General features: G+C 36.0%; 1 protein-coding gene across 1 annotated transcript in view; it reads left to right on the top strand.

Annotated features, from left to right (window-relative positions):
- The window catches only part of UBR3 (ubiquitin protein ligase E3 component n-recognin 3), a 199,292-nt gene that overhangs the window by 134,617 nt on the left and 43,524 nt on the right, over positions 1-21,151 (top strand). Inside the window, exons 26-29 of the mRNA XM_060409777.1 lie at positions 4,558-4,691; positions 10,734-10,844; positions 15,024-15,224; positions 17,066-17,202. Coding sequence (XP_060265760.1) covers positions 4,558-4,691; positions 10,734-10,844; positions 15,024-15,224; positions 17,066-17,202 — 583 coding nt within the window. The remainder of the gene's footprint in view (positions 1-4,557; positions 4,692-10,733; positions 10,845-15,023; positions 15,225-17,065; positions 17,203-21,151) is intronic.

The raw sequence follows: 21,151 nt of genomic DNA, 5'->3' as shown, positions 1-21,151 counted from the left end.
TCGATAAAGGACAGAAATGGTATGGACCTAACAGAAGCAGAAGAGATTAAGAAGAGGTGGCAAGAATACACAGAAGAACTGTACAAAACAGATCTTCATGACCCAGATAATCACGATGGTGTGATCACTCACCTAGAGCCAGACATCCGAGAATGTGAAGTCAAGTGGAACTTAGGAAACATCACTACAAACAAAGCTAGTAAATTCCAGTTGAGCTATTTCAAACCCTAAAAGATGATGTTGTGAAGGTGCTGTACTCAATATGCCAGCAAATTTGGAAAAGTCTGCAGTCACCACAGGACTGGAAAAGCTCAGTTTTCATTCCAAAAAGAAAGGCAATGCCAAAGAATGCTCAAACTATAGCACACTTGCACTCAACTCACATGCTAGCAAAGTAATGCTCAAAATTCTCCAAGCCAGACTTCAGCAGTAGGTGAATAGTGAATTTCCAGATGTTCAAGCTGGTTTTAGAAAAGGCAGAGGAACCAGAGATCAAATTGCCAATATCCTCTGGATCATCGAAAAAGCAAGAGAGTTCCAGAAAAACATCTATTGCTTGACTTAATCTGGCCAAGGTTGTTGCTTTCTTTTAAATATAGAGGTAATAGTGACTTTCGAGGATTGTCATGTTGGTTAAGTAATGTAATATAGGTAAAAGGGTCTAATATGGTGCCTGGTAGATTAGTTTTTTTGTCTTATTACTCTTGTTTAGATATGAAATTGATCTGTGAAAAACAGGACAATAGAGCCGTCTAGATGAGAAATGCCTATTATAAGTAAAAGGAAATGTGTTGGAGTACTGACTAATTTCACAGCTGCTTATCTTTTTCTACTGTTTTAAGGAATTCAGTTTATTAGATTGTTGCCACTTACTTGTCCCTCTATAACTTCTTCACCAAGTACTGTATAATCATCAACTTAATGTTTTCTTTTATTCATTCATTCATTTCACGTGTATTTATTGATCATCGCTATTACAGTAAGAAGCAAAACAAAATATTATCTCTGCCCCAGTGAAGCTTATGTTATTATTTTGGACTGTTATCTGTTCATTGTTTTATATTTTTAAAGTTGCTTTGAGTTGTTACTTCATTTAATTCCTTTTTAGCAATTTTTTACACTAAACTAGTTAACATTAGATAATTCCACTGTTCCAGAGCTCTTTTGTCATTTCAAGATAGGAGGAAAAATATAAGAAACTAGTATTAAAAGCTATTAAATCTCAAGAGTGATTTTAACTAGGAATTGTAGCAGGGAACATCTCTGGCTGTCTCCTTTCTTTCTGAGCCTCACCACCCTCTGAGATCCTCTCACCTTTTACCCCTCTTTACTTTTTCCTTACTTCTGAATTCTTTTTTCATTTTGTCTCTTCCCTCTTTCATCTTTGAATATGGATAATTTTAACTATGTGGTGATGTAAAGAGACTAGTAAAATGTACCTCCATGTCCCCATCAGTCTCTAACAGTGATTAACTTGTGACTAATTTTTCCTCCTAGAATTATTTGGAAGCAGATTCCAGACATCATTTTATTTCATCTATAAATATTTCACCATATCTGCTGAATAAAAAAGACTCATTTTTTTAAAACCAGTCACTCCTGAATTACTTAGTTCCTCAATATCATCAACTATCTAGTCAGAATTCAAAATTCCCCAATTGTTTCTTATTTATTTTATTTTATTTATTTATTTATAGTTGTAGAGACTCCTTATAGTCTTTTAATTAATAGAGTCCCTTCTTATCTTTTCCTGTGCCTGTCATTCTGCACCGCCCCCACCACACACACCCCCAAATGCACTTTGCTATTTGAAGAAATTGGGTCATTGAACATTTTTTTATTAGTATCTTTAATTGAAGTATAGTTGATTTACAGTGTTATGTTAATTTCTGCTGTACAGCAAAATGGTTCAGTTACACACACACACACACACACATATACACACACATTTGTTTTTAAAAAATATTCTTTCTGTTATGATTTACCATGGGATATTGAATATATAGTTCTTTGAGCTATGCAGTAGGACCTTGTTGTTATCCATTCTATATATGAAGCTCGTATCTGCTAACCCCAGCCTCCCACTGCAGCCCTCCTTCAGCTCTCTCCCTTGGCACCCACCAGTCTGTGTCATTTCTCTTTCGTAGATAGGCTCATTTGTGTCATGTTTTACATTCCACATATCAGTGAGATCACATGGTATTTGTCTTTCTGACACGCTTTACTTAGCATAATAATCTCTGATTGCATCCATGTTGCTGTAGGTGGCATTATTTTGTTCTTTTTTATGACTAGTATTATGAGTAGTATTCCTTTGTATATATGTACCGCATCTTATTATCCATTTCTCTGGTGATGAACATGTAGGTTGCTCCACATCTTGGCTGTTGTGAACACTGCTGCTGTGAACACAGGGGTGCATGTATCTTTTTGAATGATAGTTTTGTCTGGGTATATGCCCAGGAGTGGGATTGCTGGATCATATTGTAATTCCACTTTTAGTTTTCTGAGGACCTTCATAATGTTTTCCGCAGTGGTTATAGCAGTATAACTATACTGTGTATAGCAGTGTACCAATACTATATGTAGCACTATACCACCAACCTTGTAGGAGAGTCCCCTTTTCTCCATACCCTTTCCAGCATTTGTTATTTGTAGACTTTTTAATGATGACCATTCTGACTGGTTTGAGATGGCACCTCACTGCAATTTTGATTTGCATTTCTCTAATAGTTAGGGATCTTGAGCATCTTTTCATGTGCCTGTTGGCCTGTCTTTGAATAAATGTCTGTTTTGGTCTTCTGCCATTTAAAGAATTAAGACTATTCCTCCTTAGATTTGTCCAGAAGAGAAAAAAAATGAAAAGAGAGAAGGGAGCACTTCTTAACTCATTCTCTGAGGTCAGCACTACCTTGATACCAAAGCCAGATAAGGATTTCAAAAGAAAAGAAAATGATAGACCTGTATCCCTTATGAGTAAAGATGTAAAAGTCTTTAACAAAATTCTAGCTAACCAAGTTCAGCAGTTTATTAAGAGGATTGCACATCATGGCTAATTATATTTTAGTTTCTAGCATCTACTTGCTTTTGTCTATTCTTTCTGCTGCTGCTGCTGTTATAAATCTCCCCAGACCTTGGGGCCCACAGCTCTGTGCCTGATATTTCCTTCTCTAAGAATGACTTACTGAGTCTTAGAGTAATGTGTGGCACTTCATGCTTATACCCGCCCCCCTTCCTTGTTGTGTGGTATGTGTTTTACAATTATAAAAATACCTCTTTTCCCAACTTTTCATTTTGACCAACTTTTACATCTACAGAAAAGTTGAAAAGCCTTCACCTGTACTCACTGATTGCTAGCATATTTCCATGTTTATGTTTTCTTTCCCATACTTTTCTATACACAGACACACAGACACACACAGACACACAGACACGCACGCGCGCACACACACACACACACACACACACACACACACACGGACATTTTTATCCCTAAATACTTCAGGATGTATCACCTAAGAATAAAGATATTCTTTTATACAACCTTAGTACCAATCATACTGAATAAATTTAATAAGAATAAAATCAAATATTCTGTGTTCAGAGTCTCCCAATAATATTTTATATACCAGATATATATTTTTCTTGTTCCAAGAGCCAAGTGAAGATCATGTGTTACAGTTAGTTATCATTTCTTGTTAGTCTCCTTTAATCTGAAACAGTTTCTCCAGGCATTTAAAAAATGCCATTTTGAAGAGTTCAAGTCTATTCTATAGACTGTCTCTTTTTTGGATTTATGTGATTGTTTCCCTGTTATTGGGCTTCCCTTGTGGCTTAACTGTTAAAGAATCTGCCTGCAGTGCGGGAGACCTGGGTTCAATCCTTGGGTTGAGGAGATCCCCTGGAGAAGGGAACGGCTATCATCCACTCCAGTATTCTTGCCTGGAGAATTTGATGGATTGTATAGTCCATGTGATTGCAAAGAGTCAGACATGACTGAGTGACTCTCACGTTTGCTTTCCCTGTTATTAGATTAAAGTTAAACATTTTTGGCAATGGTAGTATTATGATGCTGTTCCTTCCCGTTGCATCACATCAAGAGACTCATAGTGATAGTTTGTTCCATTATTGGTGATGTTAACCAAGTTTAATCACTTGGTTGGTATTCTGAGAGTCTAACATTATACCCTTTTACTTCCTGTTCCCTGCCTGAATCAATTAACGTGTTACCTGTTTTTGTCGTCATTCTTGAATTTGGCTAGTCAGAATTCCTTTAGGTCCCCGCTCAGTGCTTGAATACCTCTTTGCTCTTTACACACAATTCCAGGCTTACTTTGCCCTTCTTGCCAACCCTGATGTTATTTTAAAAAAGAAACATTCACATATTAAAAGTTTATTTTCTCTAGAAGAAAATTAGGATATCACTTTTTTTAGGTCTTTAAAAATATTATAATAGTGAAAAATTAAGAAGCCTATGGTAACTAACTCCGCTTTTCTTGGTGAATAAAGTCCACGTTGGTTTTTTTTAACGGGTTCTTATCTCTGTTGTTAATATAGTTTTGGGGCAGTGTCGTGACAACATTGAGCCAAAAAAGTTGCCTATCTCTGAAGAGGAGCAGATATACCCCTGGGATACATGTGCAGCAGTTCATGACGTGAGGCTTTCATTATTACAACGTTATTTTAAGGATGTAAGTATTCTTTTTATTAAATGGTATTTTTGTCTGTAAAATTGATGGATATTTCTCTCCAAAGTTTTATATTTTTCTTCAACCAAATGTCTTTCTGACTTGGAATATGGAAGTTTATTAGAAAAAAATTAGTATGTGGATAGTAATAAATAGAAGTCAGTTAACACATAAAAATTTCAGGTTTCAAATATTATGCCTTTGTTTTGAATGTTGTTTATTATAAGATATACAAATTCAGTTCAGTGGAATGATAAGTTTATATTATCATTTTATACACTTTTATGTATTATTTTATACATGTTATAAAAACTTTAGATGTGGCACTTAAGTTTTATGAAGATTTTTGCTTCTCCCTTTTTCATTTAAAGATACACAATAAAGTCTCATGATGCTTTGATATGCATAGTAGGACAGATTTATCATGGCTTCTATGATTTCTTGTTGTGAACTTGGTGAATTTTTTTCCCCTGGCTCTTTGTACTTTGTGGCTCCAGCTCTCAGGTATTCATAAGACTTAGATCAACTCAGTTTATTTAGTAGTGGCAACATTGTTAACTTCTTTGTAAAATTTTGATACCGTTTTTTAAATTTCCTGAGGGGTTATCAAATGGGGATTCCTTTCACCTGTTGTTATTTGACTCTGCTGTATTTTGAGTTAAGTAACATCTGTTAATAACTTAAAATACTTAAAATATAAAATGAAGCATTATTTTTAGTTATATATATACACACATATATATAAAAATGTATATTAGTAGATTTCCAAATATAATTTCTTGATGTACATGATGTAATAAATTAAATGGAAGCAGCTAGTAGGATATGTGGCAGACAGAATACTTATATAGAATAAACAGTAACTGATCTAATGTGGTAAGAGTCAGAGTAGAGTGTGGGTCACTAGTCTGGATTAAGGATGTTTCCAGTGGATTCTGGAGGAGATGGTAACTCTAGATAGGGAGGTGTTAGGTAGAGTAGAAAGAATTTCAGATGAGGAAAACTGGGGCTTGGTTCTGATTCTGCCATTTCTTAGCAATGTGAGCTTGACCAAACACTCTCTCAGTTACCTCATCTGTAAAATAGGGCTCATAATGGTCTTTCATGCAGTAACCCAAAAGATCACTTTACATGTTATAAAGGTCAGTATAAAGGTAAAGTGGTATTTCTAATTTTCAAGTTACCTATTTAGGAGGGCTTGTTAGGCCTTATTAAGCAGTTTGGGTTAGGTAATGCAGATAATGCTTCTGTATATTTTCAGAGACTTTAAAATGAAATCATTATTTGGAAATAAGAAGTCTTTGTATATATACATGCATACATATATGTATACACAGACACACTTTCATACGTTTTCTTTATTGTTTCTTCAGGTTTTCTGCAGCATGTGTATATATGTATATAGCTTTACTAACTGGAGACCAATTAATATCTTCATTTTGGAGAAAATTGTGCTGAATTCTACTTTTGCAGAAATTCAGTGCCAACTTTATTTAGGTTTTTTTTTTTTTCCCTGATGTAATCCTGGTTTTAATGTCAGCATTTTTAATTACTTGAGTAAATGAGTAAAGATGGATCCTAAGGCCAAATAGAAAATAAAAATAACTTAGTCAAAAGATAACTCAAACCTAAGGTCATAATAATTTGAGGGAAGGGGAGATCTAATAAAGGAGAGAAAAAGTAGCATATCTCTTCTTGCAGTCAGAAAAGCTATTCATTTCTAAGGAAAAAAAAAACCTTTTTTTAAAAAAAAGCTGTGAACTGATAGTTGAACTGGATTGAATCTGTTTTGTTTTCGTGAGTGATTGTGAGGTTTTATTTCTTCTTCATGAGTACTTTCGTGTACTTCATAATGGCTATTTTACTTATAAATAGTGTGTTCCCTGGACCTCTGGAGGTCTAGGGCCATTTTTTTCTATTGGTTTTATAATCCCTTCAGGGCTTCCCAGGTGGCTCAGTGATAAAGAATCCTCCTGTCAATGCAGGAGATGTGGGTTTAATCCCTGGGTCAGAAAGATCCCCTGGAGAAAGAAATGGCAACCCACTCCAGTATTCTTGCCTGGGAAATCCCATAGACAGAGGAGCCTGAAGGGCTACAGTCCATGGGGTCATAAGAAAATCATATGTGATTTAGTGATTAAACAACAACAGGTGTGAAGGTGTGGAAGTTGCTCAGTCGTGTCCAACACTTTGTGACCCCATGGACTATGTAGCCCGCCAGGCTCCTCTGTCCATGGAATTCTCCAGGCAGGAATACTGGAGTGGGTTACCATTCCCTTCTCCAGGGCATCTAACATATGCTTGGGTATTGTGGATGCTTACTGGATTTCAGTTTTGTAGCCAGACCACATAGAGAAGAAGAGTTGTTACCAGTAGACACTGAATATAGAATTAAACTGCATAAATTCTGCTCTCTTCATATCAAATGCATACTTTTTATAAAGTTGACCTGTAGAATTTCAGTCATATAAGAGAGTGTGTTTACTAGTGAAGTTGGAAGTGTTATATAGGAGAGCTATGACACTCATGTATAAATAGGGAAGGAGGGAACCTGAGCTTTGGAGTCAGATAGATCTGGGTTGAACTTGGGCTTTACCACTTTTAACTGAGTGCTCTTGGTCAGCTTTCAGTCCCTTTTTATTAAAAGAAATAAGACTGCTTATTGCATCAGTTCAGTTCAGTTCAGTCGCTCAGTCGTGTCCGACTCTTTGCAACCCCATTAATCGCAGCACGCCAGGCCTCCCTGTCCATCACCAGAGTTCACTCAGACTCATGTCCATCGAGTAAGTGATGCCATCCAGCCATCTCATCCTCTGTTGTCCATTTTTCCTCCTGCCCCCAAGCCCTCCCAGCATCAGAGTCTTTTCCAATGAGTCAGCTCTTCACATGAGGTGTCCAAAGTACTGGAGTTTCAGCTTTAGCATCATTCTTTCCAAAGAAATCCCAGGACTGATCTTCAGAATGGACTGGTTGAATCTCCTTGCAGTCCAAGGGACTCTCAGGAGTCTTCTCCAACATCACAGTTCAAAAGCATCAATTTTTCGGCACTCAGCTTTCTTCACAGTCCAACTCTCACATCCATACATGACCACTGGAAAAACCATAGCCTTGACTAGACAGACCTTTGTTGGCAAAGTAATGTCTCTGCTTTTCAATATGCTATCTAGGTGGGTCATACCCTTTCTTCCAAGGAGTAAGCGTCTTTTAATTTCATGGCTGCAGTCACCATCTGCAGTGATTTTGGAGCCCCCAAAAATAAAGTCTGACACTGTTTCCACTGTTTCCACATCTATTTACCATGAAGTGATGGGACTGGATGCCATGATCTTCGTTTTCTGGATGTTGAGCTTTAAGCCAACTTTTTCACTTTCATCAAGTGGCTTTTTAGTTCCTCTTCACTTTCTCCTATAAGGGTGGTGTCATCTGCATATCTGAGGTTATTGATATTTCTCCCGGCAATCTTGATTCCAGCTTGTGCTTCTTCCAGCCCAGCGTTTCTCATGACGTACTCTGCATATAAGTTAAATAAGCAGGGTGACAATGTACAGCCTTGACGTACTCCTTTTCCTATTTGGAACCAGTCTGTTGTTCCATGTCCAGTTCTAACTGTTGCTTCCTGACCTGCATACAGATTACTCAAGAGGCAGAACAGGTGGTCTGGTATTCCCATCTCTTTAAGAATTTTCCACAGTTTATTGTGATCCACACAGTCAAAGGCTTTGGCATAGTCAATAAAGCAGAAATAGATGTTTTTCTGGAAAAAGTTTTAATAAATATTGAGGTGAAGTTTCAGTGTTAAACAGTACAGAGGTGGGCACATTATTGAACGTTGGTCTTTCTGAAATGTAGGTCTCTTATTAGTAAATGATCTCTTGCTTTTTTTGACTCTAGCAAATTAAAAAAAGACATCTAACAGTTACATAGACAAATGACATACTATTTTCAGTTTTAAAACTAACAGCTTATGTATTAAAAGGAAAGATTAATTATATTTTGTAGTACATTGTCAAAGAGAATAGCTTATTTGCTACCTACCAACCATTCTAAAATGATCTAATACCCAAATCTGCTTCTACTTAAAGTGGCTCCAAAACATAAAATAGAGATGAGCAGGTGTCCTGTTGTTTTTCTGATAGGTAACAGTAGAAACCAGCTCACCTGCTGTGAGAGTTTGATTTGTGCGGTCTTCTAATCGGCTAGAAAGGCATTTTATACTGTGTGATGCTTTTAACTTTCAGAAGCTCGTGAAGAGTCTTGAGTTAATATTAAAATTCTGTTTACTATTATTTAAGATGGTTTGGTCATCTAATAGGCTATTTTCCAACATAAAAGTAAAATTGAATAGCTTGCTCTGTTTTGATGGCTCTCAAATTTTTCATCGTGTGCTGTCGCTCATGTTAGACCTCGTACCTGATATTGCCCTGACTTGGCCATCTATTTGCTATAGACTCTAGAGGGCTTCCCTGGTGGCTCAGATGGTAAAAAATCCACCTGCAGTCCATGGGTCAGGAAAATCCTCTGGAAAAGGGAATGGCTACCCACTCAGTATTCTGGCCTGGAGAATTCTATGGACAGAGGAGCCTGGCAGTCTACAGTCCATGGGGTTGCACAGAGTTGGACATGGCTGAATGATTTTCACTTTCACTAGAGGGTAAACTCAAGGTCAGGCTGAAATGCTGTTTGGCATAGGCCAAATGAAAATTTAAAGAAACTTACTTTAGGAGGAAAAGTCTAGACTGTTTATATGTTGAAAAGAAGGAATTAGCAGAGAAGAAGTTTAAAGAGAAAGAGACGATGAAAGCAAGTAACTTTCAAAATTCATTTCCAGAGGGTATGTAGTTTGCTTATATAATCTGGGTTCCTTTTTGTCTTGTTTATTATATTAGACCCATATAAATGTTTAGGCAGTTTTTAAATTCTCATGAACAGATTTGTACTTTAGAAAGATGTGTGCAGGATGCATCATGGAGTTAAGAAAATTTATTTAAGAATTCTCTCCCCCACAACAGATCACATAGGCTTGACTGTTACAGTGGGAATAAAGAGAGAGAGGCCAAAATCATGAATTGTATAGGAGATAGATTTCATATAGTTAGGGAACTAATTATGTGGTATGAAGGAAAGGATGTGATGTAAATAACTTGTAGCTTTCTGATTTGGTGACTAAAACAGATGTAGAGTTTTTAAGCCAAGAGGAAGAGAAAGATTCATAGAGAAAATGAACATTTTTGACACATTGGTTTTATTTTATCTGCTGCTGCTGCTAAGTCACTTCAGTCATGGCCGACTCTGTGTGACCCCATAGACGGCAGCCCACCAGGTTCCCCCATCCCTGGGATTCTTCAAGCAAGAACACTGGAGTGGGTTGCCATTTCCTTCTCCAGTGTATAAAGTGAAAAGTGAAAGGGAAGTTAAACTGGAGATTTCTGGTTGCCAATTGAGTATTTGTATCTGGCATGCAGGCAAGAGACCCAACTTGGAGAATAGTTGAATATGCTGATTAAGTTCACTCAGGGAGAATAGTTTTAATAAGAGGAAAGCATTAAGAATTGAACCTTGAGGAATTTAAATATTGAAGGGGCAGATGATGGGAAAAAAAAAAAAAAAGTCTTAAAAGGAGGCTTAAACCAAATGGTTAAAGAGACAGGAGAGAAACCAAAAGAGAGTGGCATTAAGGAAACGAGGGAAGTAAGCATTTGAAGAAGGCAGATGTTAAGGTTAGGTGTCACCGAGAAATCCAGTACCATGTAGAACAGGTAAAATAATCAGTGGCAGGATACTTTATTATATTTTATGAGGTAGAGAAAGGCTGATTCACAATTTTTCTCTTTTTTTACAAGTATAATTATTTGGAAGCTAAAACTATCTTCCAGATTTAAAGATATTGCCTCAGGGTTATCAAGTCAGGTGTTCCTTTATATCACAGAAATACAAAGCCCACATAGGTATAACAATATGAAATGATTGAGAGGTTTATGTCGATTTGTTTAGGTATGTTTCTGCTTCTTTAAAATTAATTGTATCTTGTCTTTTTTTTTTTTTAAGAGTTCTTGTCTCTTGGCGGTATCAATTGGCTGGGAAGGAGGTGTTTATGTACAAACCTGTGGCCACACATTACATATCGATTGCCATAAATCTTATATGGAATCATTACGGGTAAGTTGATTGAAACATGTTCAATAAAGATGTTTGTGTCTTTTAGGGTATTAAATATTTTTTACAGCTTATATATCCTAATTCATCTTGGGTGATTATGATTGCCATTAGAACTATTCAGCTTCACAGTTCCTTGACCTCTTCAACTTCAGGGATTTCATTTTTTTACTTCACATTGGCAGCTGACTTCCGTGACTGTAGTTTTAGGTTTTGCTGCTTTAGCTCTAAAGTAGTAAGCTTGAATATACTGCCATACCATTATGGTAGAGCTCTTGTCAACGTCTGTCTTTACTCTCATTAGTGTGTTTTGCTTCTGACCTCAGCATCTCTAGTCCTTTGTCGTTCAGTTGCTAAGCTGTGTCCAGCTCTTTGAGACCCCATGTACTGCATCCTACCTAGTCCTTCCCTGTCCTTCACTATCTCCTGGAGTTTGCTCAGATTCATGTCCACTGAGTTGGTGATACTATTTAACCACCTCATCCTCTGCTGCCCTCTTCTCCTTACACTTTCAGTCTTTCCCAGCATCACGGTCTTTTCCAGTGAGGGGGGTCTCTTCACATCATGTGGCCAAAATACTGGCGCTTCAGCTTCAGCATCAGTCCTTCCCATGAATATTCGGAGTTGATTTCCTTTAGGATTGACTTGGTTTGAACTCTTTACAGTCTAAGGGACTCGCAAGAGTCTTCTCCAGTACCACAGTTTGAAAGCATCTATTCTTTTCGCCCATTGCATTTGCCTAGTACACTAGCACTTTCCTCACCTCATTTTCTTGTACTATGTCCATTGTGCTGTTAATACTAGTCATTTAATACACCTCCTTTGACTTCATACCCAGGTAGCTGGCACTGTTAGAAAAATTGTAAAACTAAGCAGACTAGTACATATACACATCTGTGATTTCTTAAAATAGTGGCTCAACTGTGGATATTACTTATCAATTAATTTACCTGTCTTTGATCAATTCCCTCTCCTAGTCTCCTTAGCAACTATTCCAAACCTTTGCCTCCTCTATCCCAGACTCTTTGTCTAAATCCCAAGATGCCTTTCCCCTCATTAGAGTCTGTTGCTTCCTAACTTGAGAATTTTTAAAATGATAGATCATGGTGTGTGGTAGGATAGGAAAGGCCATATAAACTGAGGGAAAAGGGAGGGACTAAAAGAGATAGGAGTTGACAGTCAAAATGTAAGGTGTTTGAATTTACTATTTTCTGATATGGACAGTTCTTTGTCCTTACAAGATGAGGGTGTGTCATGGTAACAGGTGCTAGGATAGAGTAGAGGTTGAAGCCATTGGAGCTGCTGACGTCAAGTAGCTGATGAGGTCGTGAAACTATGTAAGATTGGTTGTCTACATGCACATTGAAATTGTATAAGAGGATGGCAAAAGTTGGAGTGATGAAGAACACGAATCTAGTTACTGAAGTCTCCGGATATTAAGGGCAATGAATGACAGTAAAAAGGAAGGAAAAGGGGTGATCTCTTTAAATGACCTGAGCCACACAGGGAATGCAGCAATAGTGATCTTGAGCCAGCACTGGAGGTGAGAAGGATACTGGTGTTTGAGGGATGTGAGAAAATGAGCAGTGCCTATTTGAGAGGGCTTCTGGGGGTGCTTTAGGAAGAAACCTAGTTTCACTCGAGGCTAGGATGAAGACCTAGCAGTTTTAAAAATTATAGCTACAGAGAAGCTTGTCAAAGAATGTCCTTCAATTACTAGTACCCTTGTCTCAAACCTTTTAGTACACTCTTCTTGTATATCTTTAAAACTCACCTCACAAGTCTCCTTCTCTGGGAAGCCTTGTTTGTTGGATTTATCACACTGTTGTTTCTATTTGCTTTTAAATCGTCAGTAGCTTAAATGAAAATGTCTCTTAACTCTTTTTGCAGTCACATGGTACAGCATTTGACACATGATAGCAGTTTAGTATGTGTTTCTAGAATTGAATTTAAGAAGACATAGTGTTAGATTTTTAAGGTCTTGAAGAAATGAATGTCACAAAGTAAAAAAAGGTAGAATTCAGTTCTTTGACCAAAGTATTTGAGATCCAAGATATAGTGGAATGAATAATATGTTAAAGAGTTGGGAAACCTAACTTCATTTGGACATTGTCATTAACTATCTTTGTGAAAGTCTTTCAGTCATGTCCAACTTATTGTGACCTCGTGGACTGTACAGTCACGGAATTCTCCAGGCCAGAATACTGGAGTGGGTAGCCTATCCCTTCTCCAGGTGTTCTTCCCAACTCAGGAATCAAACTGGGGTCTCCTGCATTGCAGGCCGATTCTTTTACCAGCTGAGCTACCAGGGAAGCCCAAATATCTTTGTAACAGTGGGCAAATACATTCATTTTTTTCTTTTTTGTATCCTTTTTTCTCATTATTTTTGTCTTGTTAGTAATAATGTTTATACTGTAGCATTAATGCATTTATTTTAGTACATTAAAAACATTTTGAGATTAAATCGTTAGGTTAGTGGCAAAACAAGAGAGACTACTGGAAAAAAGAGTAAGATAGTGGTTAGAACTATACAATAGCAACAGCCTAAAAGAGCAGAATAGATGAGGGTGGTGTCAGGCAAAAGAAGGAAACAGATGTAGCAGCCTGGATTCCTTCCTTAAACTCTGGTTGGCTAGCATATGTTGTAATCTCATGAATAAGAGTTTCCTCCTAAGCATATTTGCAGTATGTATCTTTGTTTCAACCAATTTTTCTTACGCCTCCTATCAGAAACATCTGAAGGGATGCTGAATTAATTCCCCTCCTTATCACTTTTCTGAATATTTTAACTAAATCTTTTCCCTACCTGTTAAACCTAAATAAACCTAATGCATCAAGTCCAGTCAGTTTTGTTCAACTGTTAGAAATGTTAGAAGGTGTATCACATTTTGTTTTTAGACTTTCAGTCAGTTCAGTCGCTCAGTTGTATCCGACTCTTTGCAACGCCATGGACTGCAGCACCCCTGGCTTCCCTGTCCATCACCAACTCCTGAAGCCTGCTCAAGCTCATGTCTATCAAGTTGGTGATGCCATCCAACCATCTCATCCTCTGTTGTCCCCTTCTCCTCCCACCTTCAATCTTTCCCAGCATCAGGATCTTTTTCAAATGAGTCAGTTCTTTGCATCAGGTGACCCAAGTACTGGAGCTTCAGCATCAGGCCTTCCAATGAATATTCAGGACTGTTTTCCTTTAGGATTGACTGGTTTGATCTTCTTGCAGTTCAAGGGACTCTCAAGAGTCTTCTTCAACACCACAGTTCAAAAGAATCAGTTCTTCGGCACTCAGTCTTATGGTTCAACTCTCACATCCATACATGACTACTGGGAAAACCATAGGTTTGACTAGATGGACCTTTGTTGGCAAAGTAATGTCTCTGCTTTTTAATATGGTGTCTAGGTTGATCATAGCTTTTCTTCCAAGGAGCAGGCATCTTTTAATTTCATGGCTGTGGTTACCATCTGCAGTGATTTTGGAGCCCCAAAAATAAAAAGTCTGTCACTGTTTCCATTGTTTCCCATCTATTTGCCATGAAGTGATAGGACCGGATGCCATGATCTTCGTTTTCTGAATGTTGAGCTTTAAGCCAACTTTTTCACTCTCTTCTTTCACTTTCATCAAGAGGCTCTTTAGTTCTTCTTTACTTTCTGCCATAAGGGTGGTGTCATCTGCATATCTGAGGTTATTGATATTTCTCCTGGCAATCTTGATTCCAGCTTGTGCTTCATCCAGCCTGCATTTTTAGGCTTATATACTCTCAAAAGCTTGTCTATTCTGCCTCCAGTGACATGAGCACTGGGATAATCTTTGCAATAGTCACTTATAGATGATGAAAACAGAGCATGGTGTTAAGTGGAAGGTGATTCACTTTAATGTGACCTGCTTTTGAGTTACTCTTTATCTTAAATTCACATTTCACATTGATTGCATCATTATTTGAATGTTTCCTCCTGAGAGAAAAGTAGGATACTTAAGCAGTTCGTTGGTGATGGCAAGTGTTGCTTGATTGCTATGATTGTAAGAAGTGATTAGATAAGCTCAAGAGTTAAGTGACTTTGTTTTTATGACATGCAGTAGAGATCTTTTTTGTATGGTTTATTTATTTACTCTAAAATATAGAGATGTTAATCTTGTTTTCTGTAAAAGTATGCATCATATAACTGTATGTTTGTTTCATCTTTTAGAATGACCAGGTTCTTCAGGGCTTCTCAGTGGACAAAGGAGAATTCACATGTCCTCTCTGCAGGCAGTTTGCTAACAGTGTTCTTCCTTGTTATCCTGGAAGCAATGTTGAAAACAACCTTTGGCAGCGTCCTAGTAACAAAAGCATACAAGATCTCATAAAGGAAGTGGAGGAGCTGCAAGGACGTCCGGGAGCTTTCCCAGTAAGCATCAGTGTAAGGCAGAAATATCCTGCTTAACCTAGCTCTGCTTTTCAGCTGTAATTTTTGTTCCATTTCTAAGTTACTCTGGACCTTTATACATTTAGTAGAAATTGCTTTTAGAGGTTTTTCTTTTCCATTGGTGGTTATTAAAAACAAAAATGAGAGTAATAGAAGAAATGATTGCTAAAGGCTATACTTTTCCTTAATATCAGTTGTTATAATTTTAGTATATGCCTTCCAGATCATGAAATTCTATAAGCTTAGATATGGTTATGTTGAAATATTTAAAAATGAAGTTAAACCTTATATATATCTTGCAATGTAAAGCTAATCTTTTAAAAATATTCCCATTAGGTATATTAGAATTAAGATGATACACACACACACACTTTGTGTGTAAGTATAGATTTACACACATATTTCTATGTATTAGAGAGGTCAAATATTGTGTATATGATCGAAGCATCTACCATAAGTCAGTCTGTTTTACTATGAAATTTAGTATGAGTGAACTCATCTTTTATCTCTTCCAGTAGGATTTATTTTTTTGATTTAAATTCTTGAATATTTCACTTTTATCACAGATTGATGTTGTGATACCTGAGAGAAGTGAGAGCTATGCACAATAAATGCAGTAAATTAGTGAAACCTATGAATATGTGATTTTTTAAACAAATCTGTATTTCAAAGCTACTCGTTTTTCTCAACTGAAGACTAAGATTTGTGTCTGTGTGGCTTTTTCTTTTGCAAATCCAAATTTTTATGTATTTAAAATATGCTTGAAGTAAGAGGCACATTAGTATTAGTCCTGAAAAAAATGTGTTTAAATGAAAGATTTTTTATAAGCATGGGAACTGTTCTATGGTTCAGTTCAGTTCAGTTGCTCAGTTGTGTGCGACTCTATGACCCCATAGACTGCAGCACACCAGGCCTCCTGTCCTTCACCAACTCCTGGAGTTCACTCAAACTTATGTCCATTGAGTTGGTGATGCCATCCAACCATCTCATCCTCGGTCATCCCCTTCTCTTCTCACCTTCAATCTTTCCCAGCATCAAGGTCTTTTCAAATGAGTCAGCTCTTCGCATCAGGTAGCCAAAGGATTGGCATTTCAGCATCAGTCCTTCCAATGAATATTCAGGACTGATTTCTTTTAGGATGTGTTGGTTGAATCTCCTAGCAGTCCAAGGGACTCTCAAGAGTCTTCTCCAACACCACAGTTCAAAAGCATCAATTCTTCAGCACTCAGCTTTCTTTATAGTCCAGCCTCTCACATCCATACATGACTACTGGAAAAACCATAGGTTTGACTAGACGGACCTTTGTTGGCAAAGTAATATCTGTGCTTTTTAATAAGCTGTCTAGTTTGGTCATAACTTTTCTCTCAAGGAGTAAGCATCTTTTAATTTCATGGCTGCATTCACCATCTGCAGTGATTTTGGAGCCCCCCAAAATAAAGTCAGTCACTGTTTCCCAATCTGTTTGCCATGGAGTGATGGGACCAGATGCCATGATCTTAGTTTTCTGAACATTGAGCTTTAAGCCAGCTTTTTCACTCTCCTCTTTCACTTTCATCAAGAGGCTCTTTAGTTCTTTGCTTTCTGTTCTGTGGTTGAATAATAGTATAAAATTAGGATGCCTCTAAGATAAGAGAAAATATTTCTTGATCTGTTTTATTTTGGTATACTAAATATATTTTTAGCTGATAGCTAATAGATATCTATTTTGATTTTAAACCTTAATTTCATAGTATGCTTAAATGATAAACACTGTAGTGTTAGACTATTATTAGAGAAAATGAATATACATAAACTTTTAATACATGTTTGTGTTTTTTTTACAGTCAGAAACCAACTTAAGTAAAGAAATGGAATCTGTAATGAAAGATATAAAAAATACCACTCAGAAGAAATATAGAGATTATAGCAAGACTCCAGGCTCACCAGATAATGATTTTCTTTTTATGTATTCTGTTGCTAGGTAGGTATATATAGTATATAGTTTTATATTTACTTGAGTAATAGTAGTTGATTTTATTGTTTTGTCATTCATATTTATATGAAGAAAGGTTGCATATTTTTAATGTGGTTAACATTATGGCTAGTTTTAGAACCTCCTTGGAAGTCTATAAAAGTGCAGTTTTCATTGCCTTAGGTGTTTTTATTTTAATAAAATATTGGTTTAAGTGTTATTAATCATCATAGAGTATGTGAGGAAAAGTATACTATTCACATTTGAGGACAGATATCTACCTCAAAGCATGTGAGTATTATATATGAAGTATGTTGTTAAGAAATCACTGTTCAAGTCCTGTCAAAAAGCAATAATACTAATAACTGAAGAATTATAATATGTTAAGTACTTTTAATTTCTAAAAAAAGAAGTAAGAACAATAAGAAGAACTTATTTGGTTTGTTTTAAGCTTGTTAAAGATCTAGTAATGTTCTAGAAGACTATAGGTTGTTTAGAAAGTCAGATAAAGGAGAGGAAACTCCTGTTTCCTGATCTCTTGATCAGACATGTTCTAAACCTCTATGAGTAGCTACCAGAGACTCAAGGAAATGGAGGTAAATAGTTCTCATCTTTCAGATTAGGTAGAAATAGTCTATAATTAACTGAGTAGGTGTTCAGTACCTAAAAAGTAATTCTAAATAGGAATTTTAGAAAACTTAGTTGAATGAAATAGAGACACATTAAAAAAAATGGGAGAGAAGCAAGTACAGTTAGGAACTTGTAAGCACGTTCTGCTGGATCTGATATTGTCGACCCTTGAATGTCTCTAGAAGCATACTTGGTATTTTGCCGAAGTAATATTGTAATAGGTAAGATTTAGAGAAGTGATATGGCTTGAAGTCATGCAACAAGTTAGTGGTAGAGTAGGACTAGAACTCAGGGATAGCGTTCTTTCCCTTAGTGTTCTTTTTGCTTTCCTTTGTTCAGCTTCTATAAGTCATATATATGTGCAGTTCATCATGGCCATTCTCTGCTCCATTCCTGAGTAGAGGGTAAGGAAAGAGTGAATGGTCTCTGTACTCTTTTGACCCTAGGGAAAATGGAACCAGATTTAAGAAAATTGCAACAAGTGAGTTAGACCTCAAGATAAGGAAACATTAGTTTTTGATCTGAGAATGCAAATATTGGACAGGGATTGATATAATGGGATCTAATGGTTTGGGAAGTAACTTTCTAGTCTGCCATTCTTAAGCTATTGTTGGTATTTATCCTGGATGCTTTCAGGAGAGATATAACAGTTAATCTATCATTTTGCCTCTGAAGGGTTACCAATTGCATACTTGCAATAAAGTATACTTTATGTGAAAACTAAATTGAATGTAATTTAATTTTGCCATGTTTCAAGGTTTTGTAAAACTTCTGTATGATATTGTAATAATGTTGTAGAAGATTGGAATGGATGTAGACGTTATGCTCTCTATATCTATATATGTATACATATAAACATACACACATATTTATGTTACTTGTGTATTCATGCCTTTGATTTTATTAGACTGATCTTAAAAGAAAATCCTGGTTCAGTGGGAATGATCTGTATGTGGAATTTTGCCATATTATGATAAATCAAATAATTTGATTTAATTTGGTAGAAATTTTGGAATTCCTGTCTCTTGGTTTTAAATATATAAAGTATTTATAGAATATATTTATATAATGTTTAATAGAAATATTTAGAAAGCTTACTGTGATAATGGGAAACTTTTGGAATCAACGTATTTTTGTTTTTCTTTTTTATATAGAAGCAGGGACAGATATTAAATGTTGTTTCCTAAGGCTGCATGTAGAGAAATGTAGAAAATATACTCTCCTATCTCCCCTTCCTTCTCCGATCCTTATTGATAAACTCTAAAGCAACGATATAGTGATTCCAAAAGTGAAAGTATATAACCTTTAAAAACTTTATCCTTTGGTTAAAATTACCAAGGCTGTTGTAATGTTCTCACAGTGAGATTGCATGCCTTCTCTAAGTTTTACTTAATCATTAAAAAGAAACACATAAAACAAAGTGACTGAAAAATTAACAAAAACATGAACTGAAGAAACAAAACATGTTGTATTCTGTTTGAATAAGATGTAACTTTTTCAAGGTAGTAAACCAGATCTTTGCAGTTATCTTCTGCCCAGTGTATAATCTTGGTTCATTAAATACTTAGGATTATAGATTGTGATCATTTTTATGCCTAAAAGGTAAGCATTGAAATATTTAGCAGATTTAAAATAGTTTAAAAAGTGTTTAGAAATAAAATTAATTTCAGTTAACTTTTGAATTAAATGTTGTGATTCTTAAATGTATAGTCGTTGTATAGTGTATAGTGTGAATGTGTGCGTTTTTGACATTTGCAATTTGAATGAGATACAACCCTAGTTTCCCAGAACTCAATTCCTTGTATCTATATAACTAATTTTGTTTGCTCTTTGGGGAGCTTAAAGTTTTTGATGTTTAGAAACAAAATATTTCTAGTAGGTAACTAGCATGTGAAGCTTTTTCTTTTAATAATTGTTTTCAAGCTTTGTTTTTGGTAGGACAATATGTTTCTCTTTGTTTTTAATTTTATTTCCATGGTAAAGCATTGGAGGATTTTCTGAGGGCAGCAGAGAAGAAATTGTTGGAATGGCCTTTTTTTTTTGTTGCATTGAAATTAGTCAAAATTACTGTATTCAAATTTTAATGTATTTCTAAGAAGCATTTTGTTACAGTTACCAGTCATTCAGATGGATTATGGAAAGTTAATTTTGGGGAAGAAAGCTTTCTCCATTTCAGTGTCAATTAATTATTTCTTTATTGAAACAATGAATCACACTTATTTGAGTAATTGATTTTTCTAAAGATTTTGGACCCAAAGTTATATTTAGCTTAGAGTTATTAGTGAGTAGTCCTTAGGGTGTATATAGTGAGAAACATGGAAAGAAGGTGATACATGAGTAATTGCAATGTAGATGGACAGATATCTTTAAGATTTGAGTGGATAAACTGTTCAGTAGAGTGAATGCACCTTGCTTTATACATTGGTTGCATTGTAAGTTTAAACTTTTTAAGCTAATTATATTTGAAGTGAAAAGAATGATTACTAAAACACCAAATTGTGAATACTTATTTTTAATTGGAAGCATTTAAAAAAATTTATTTTTCTTGGAGTATAGTTGCTTTAGTGTTGTTAGTTTCTGCTATATAGCAGAGCTATATAGCAAAGAATCAGCTATATGTTTACATATATCCCCTCTCTTTTGGATTTCCTCCCATGAATCCTTATAAAACCAAAGGAAGGATTAATAAGATAGAGAATAAATTACAGAGACTAGAGAATATTATCACTGGTTACATATCAAAACAAAGTGAGGGCCAGTTCCTGGGAATTTTTTGAACACTTTCCTAGGTACCATCAGGGATTTAGAAGCTGTGTTTGAAATGGCTCCTGCTCTCCAGGAATTTACAGTTTAGTTGGAGAGACAACTGTTTAAGATGGAATATATTTTGTTTAAAAATATATATCATATTGAGAAAGTGCTGTAGAACTTCAAAAGGGAAGATGAGCTGATTGAAATATAAGGTATGTAGAAATGCTTCCTTCCTGTTCGAAGAAAAGGGGGTTAGTTCTCCCTAACTCCTGCAGAAGTTAGAGTTTGAGCTGAGTATTCGATAATATAGGCCATGCCATGGTATGATGTTTTCTTCTCTGAGAAATTGAATTACTTGGTCAACTAGTAGAGGTAGGCCCAGGCCTTGCACCCACATTATACGAGTATGTATTTCAGTGTCTCTCTGTGTGTATGCGTTTATACACACATTTATTTTTCAAAGTATAGCTCCAAAAATATGTTAGTGCCAAAAACAGGGTAAAAGGGAAAGCATACTTGGAGAAGCAAAAAAAAACTGGAGCATAGTTGGAGTTTTTATATGGGTATGTCTAGGGTG

This window comes from Ovis aries, chromosome 2, assembly GCF_016772045.2.
Source record: "Ovis aries strain OAR_USU_Benz2616 breed Rambouillet chromosome 2, ARS-UI_Ramb_v3.0, whole genome shotgun sequence".
Taxonomy (NCBI): Eukaryota; Metazoa; Chordata; class Mammalia; order Artiodactyla; family Bovidae; genus Ovis; species Ovis aries.
This window is presented reverse-complemented; position numbering and strand designations above follow the sequence as displayed.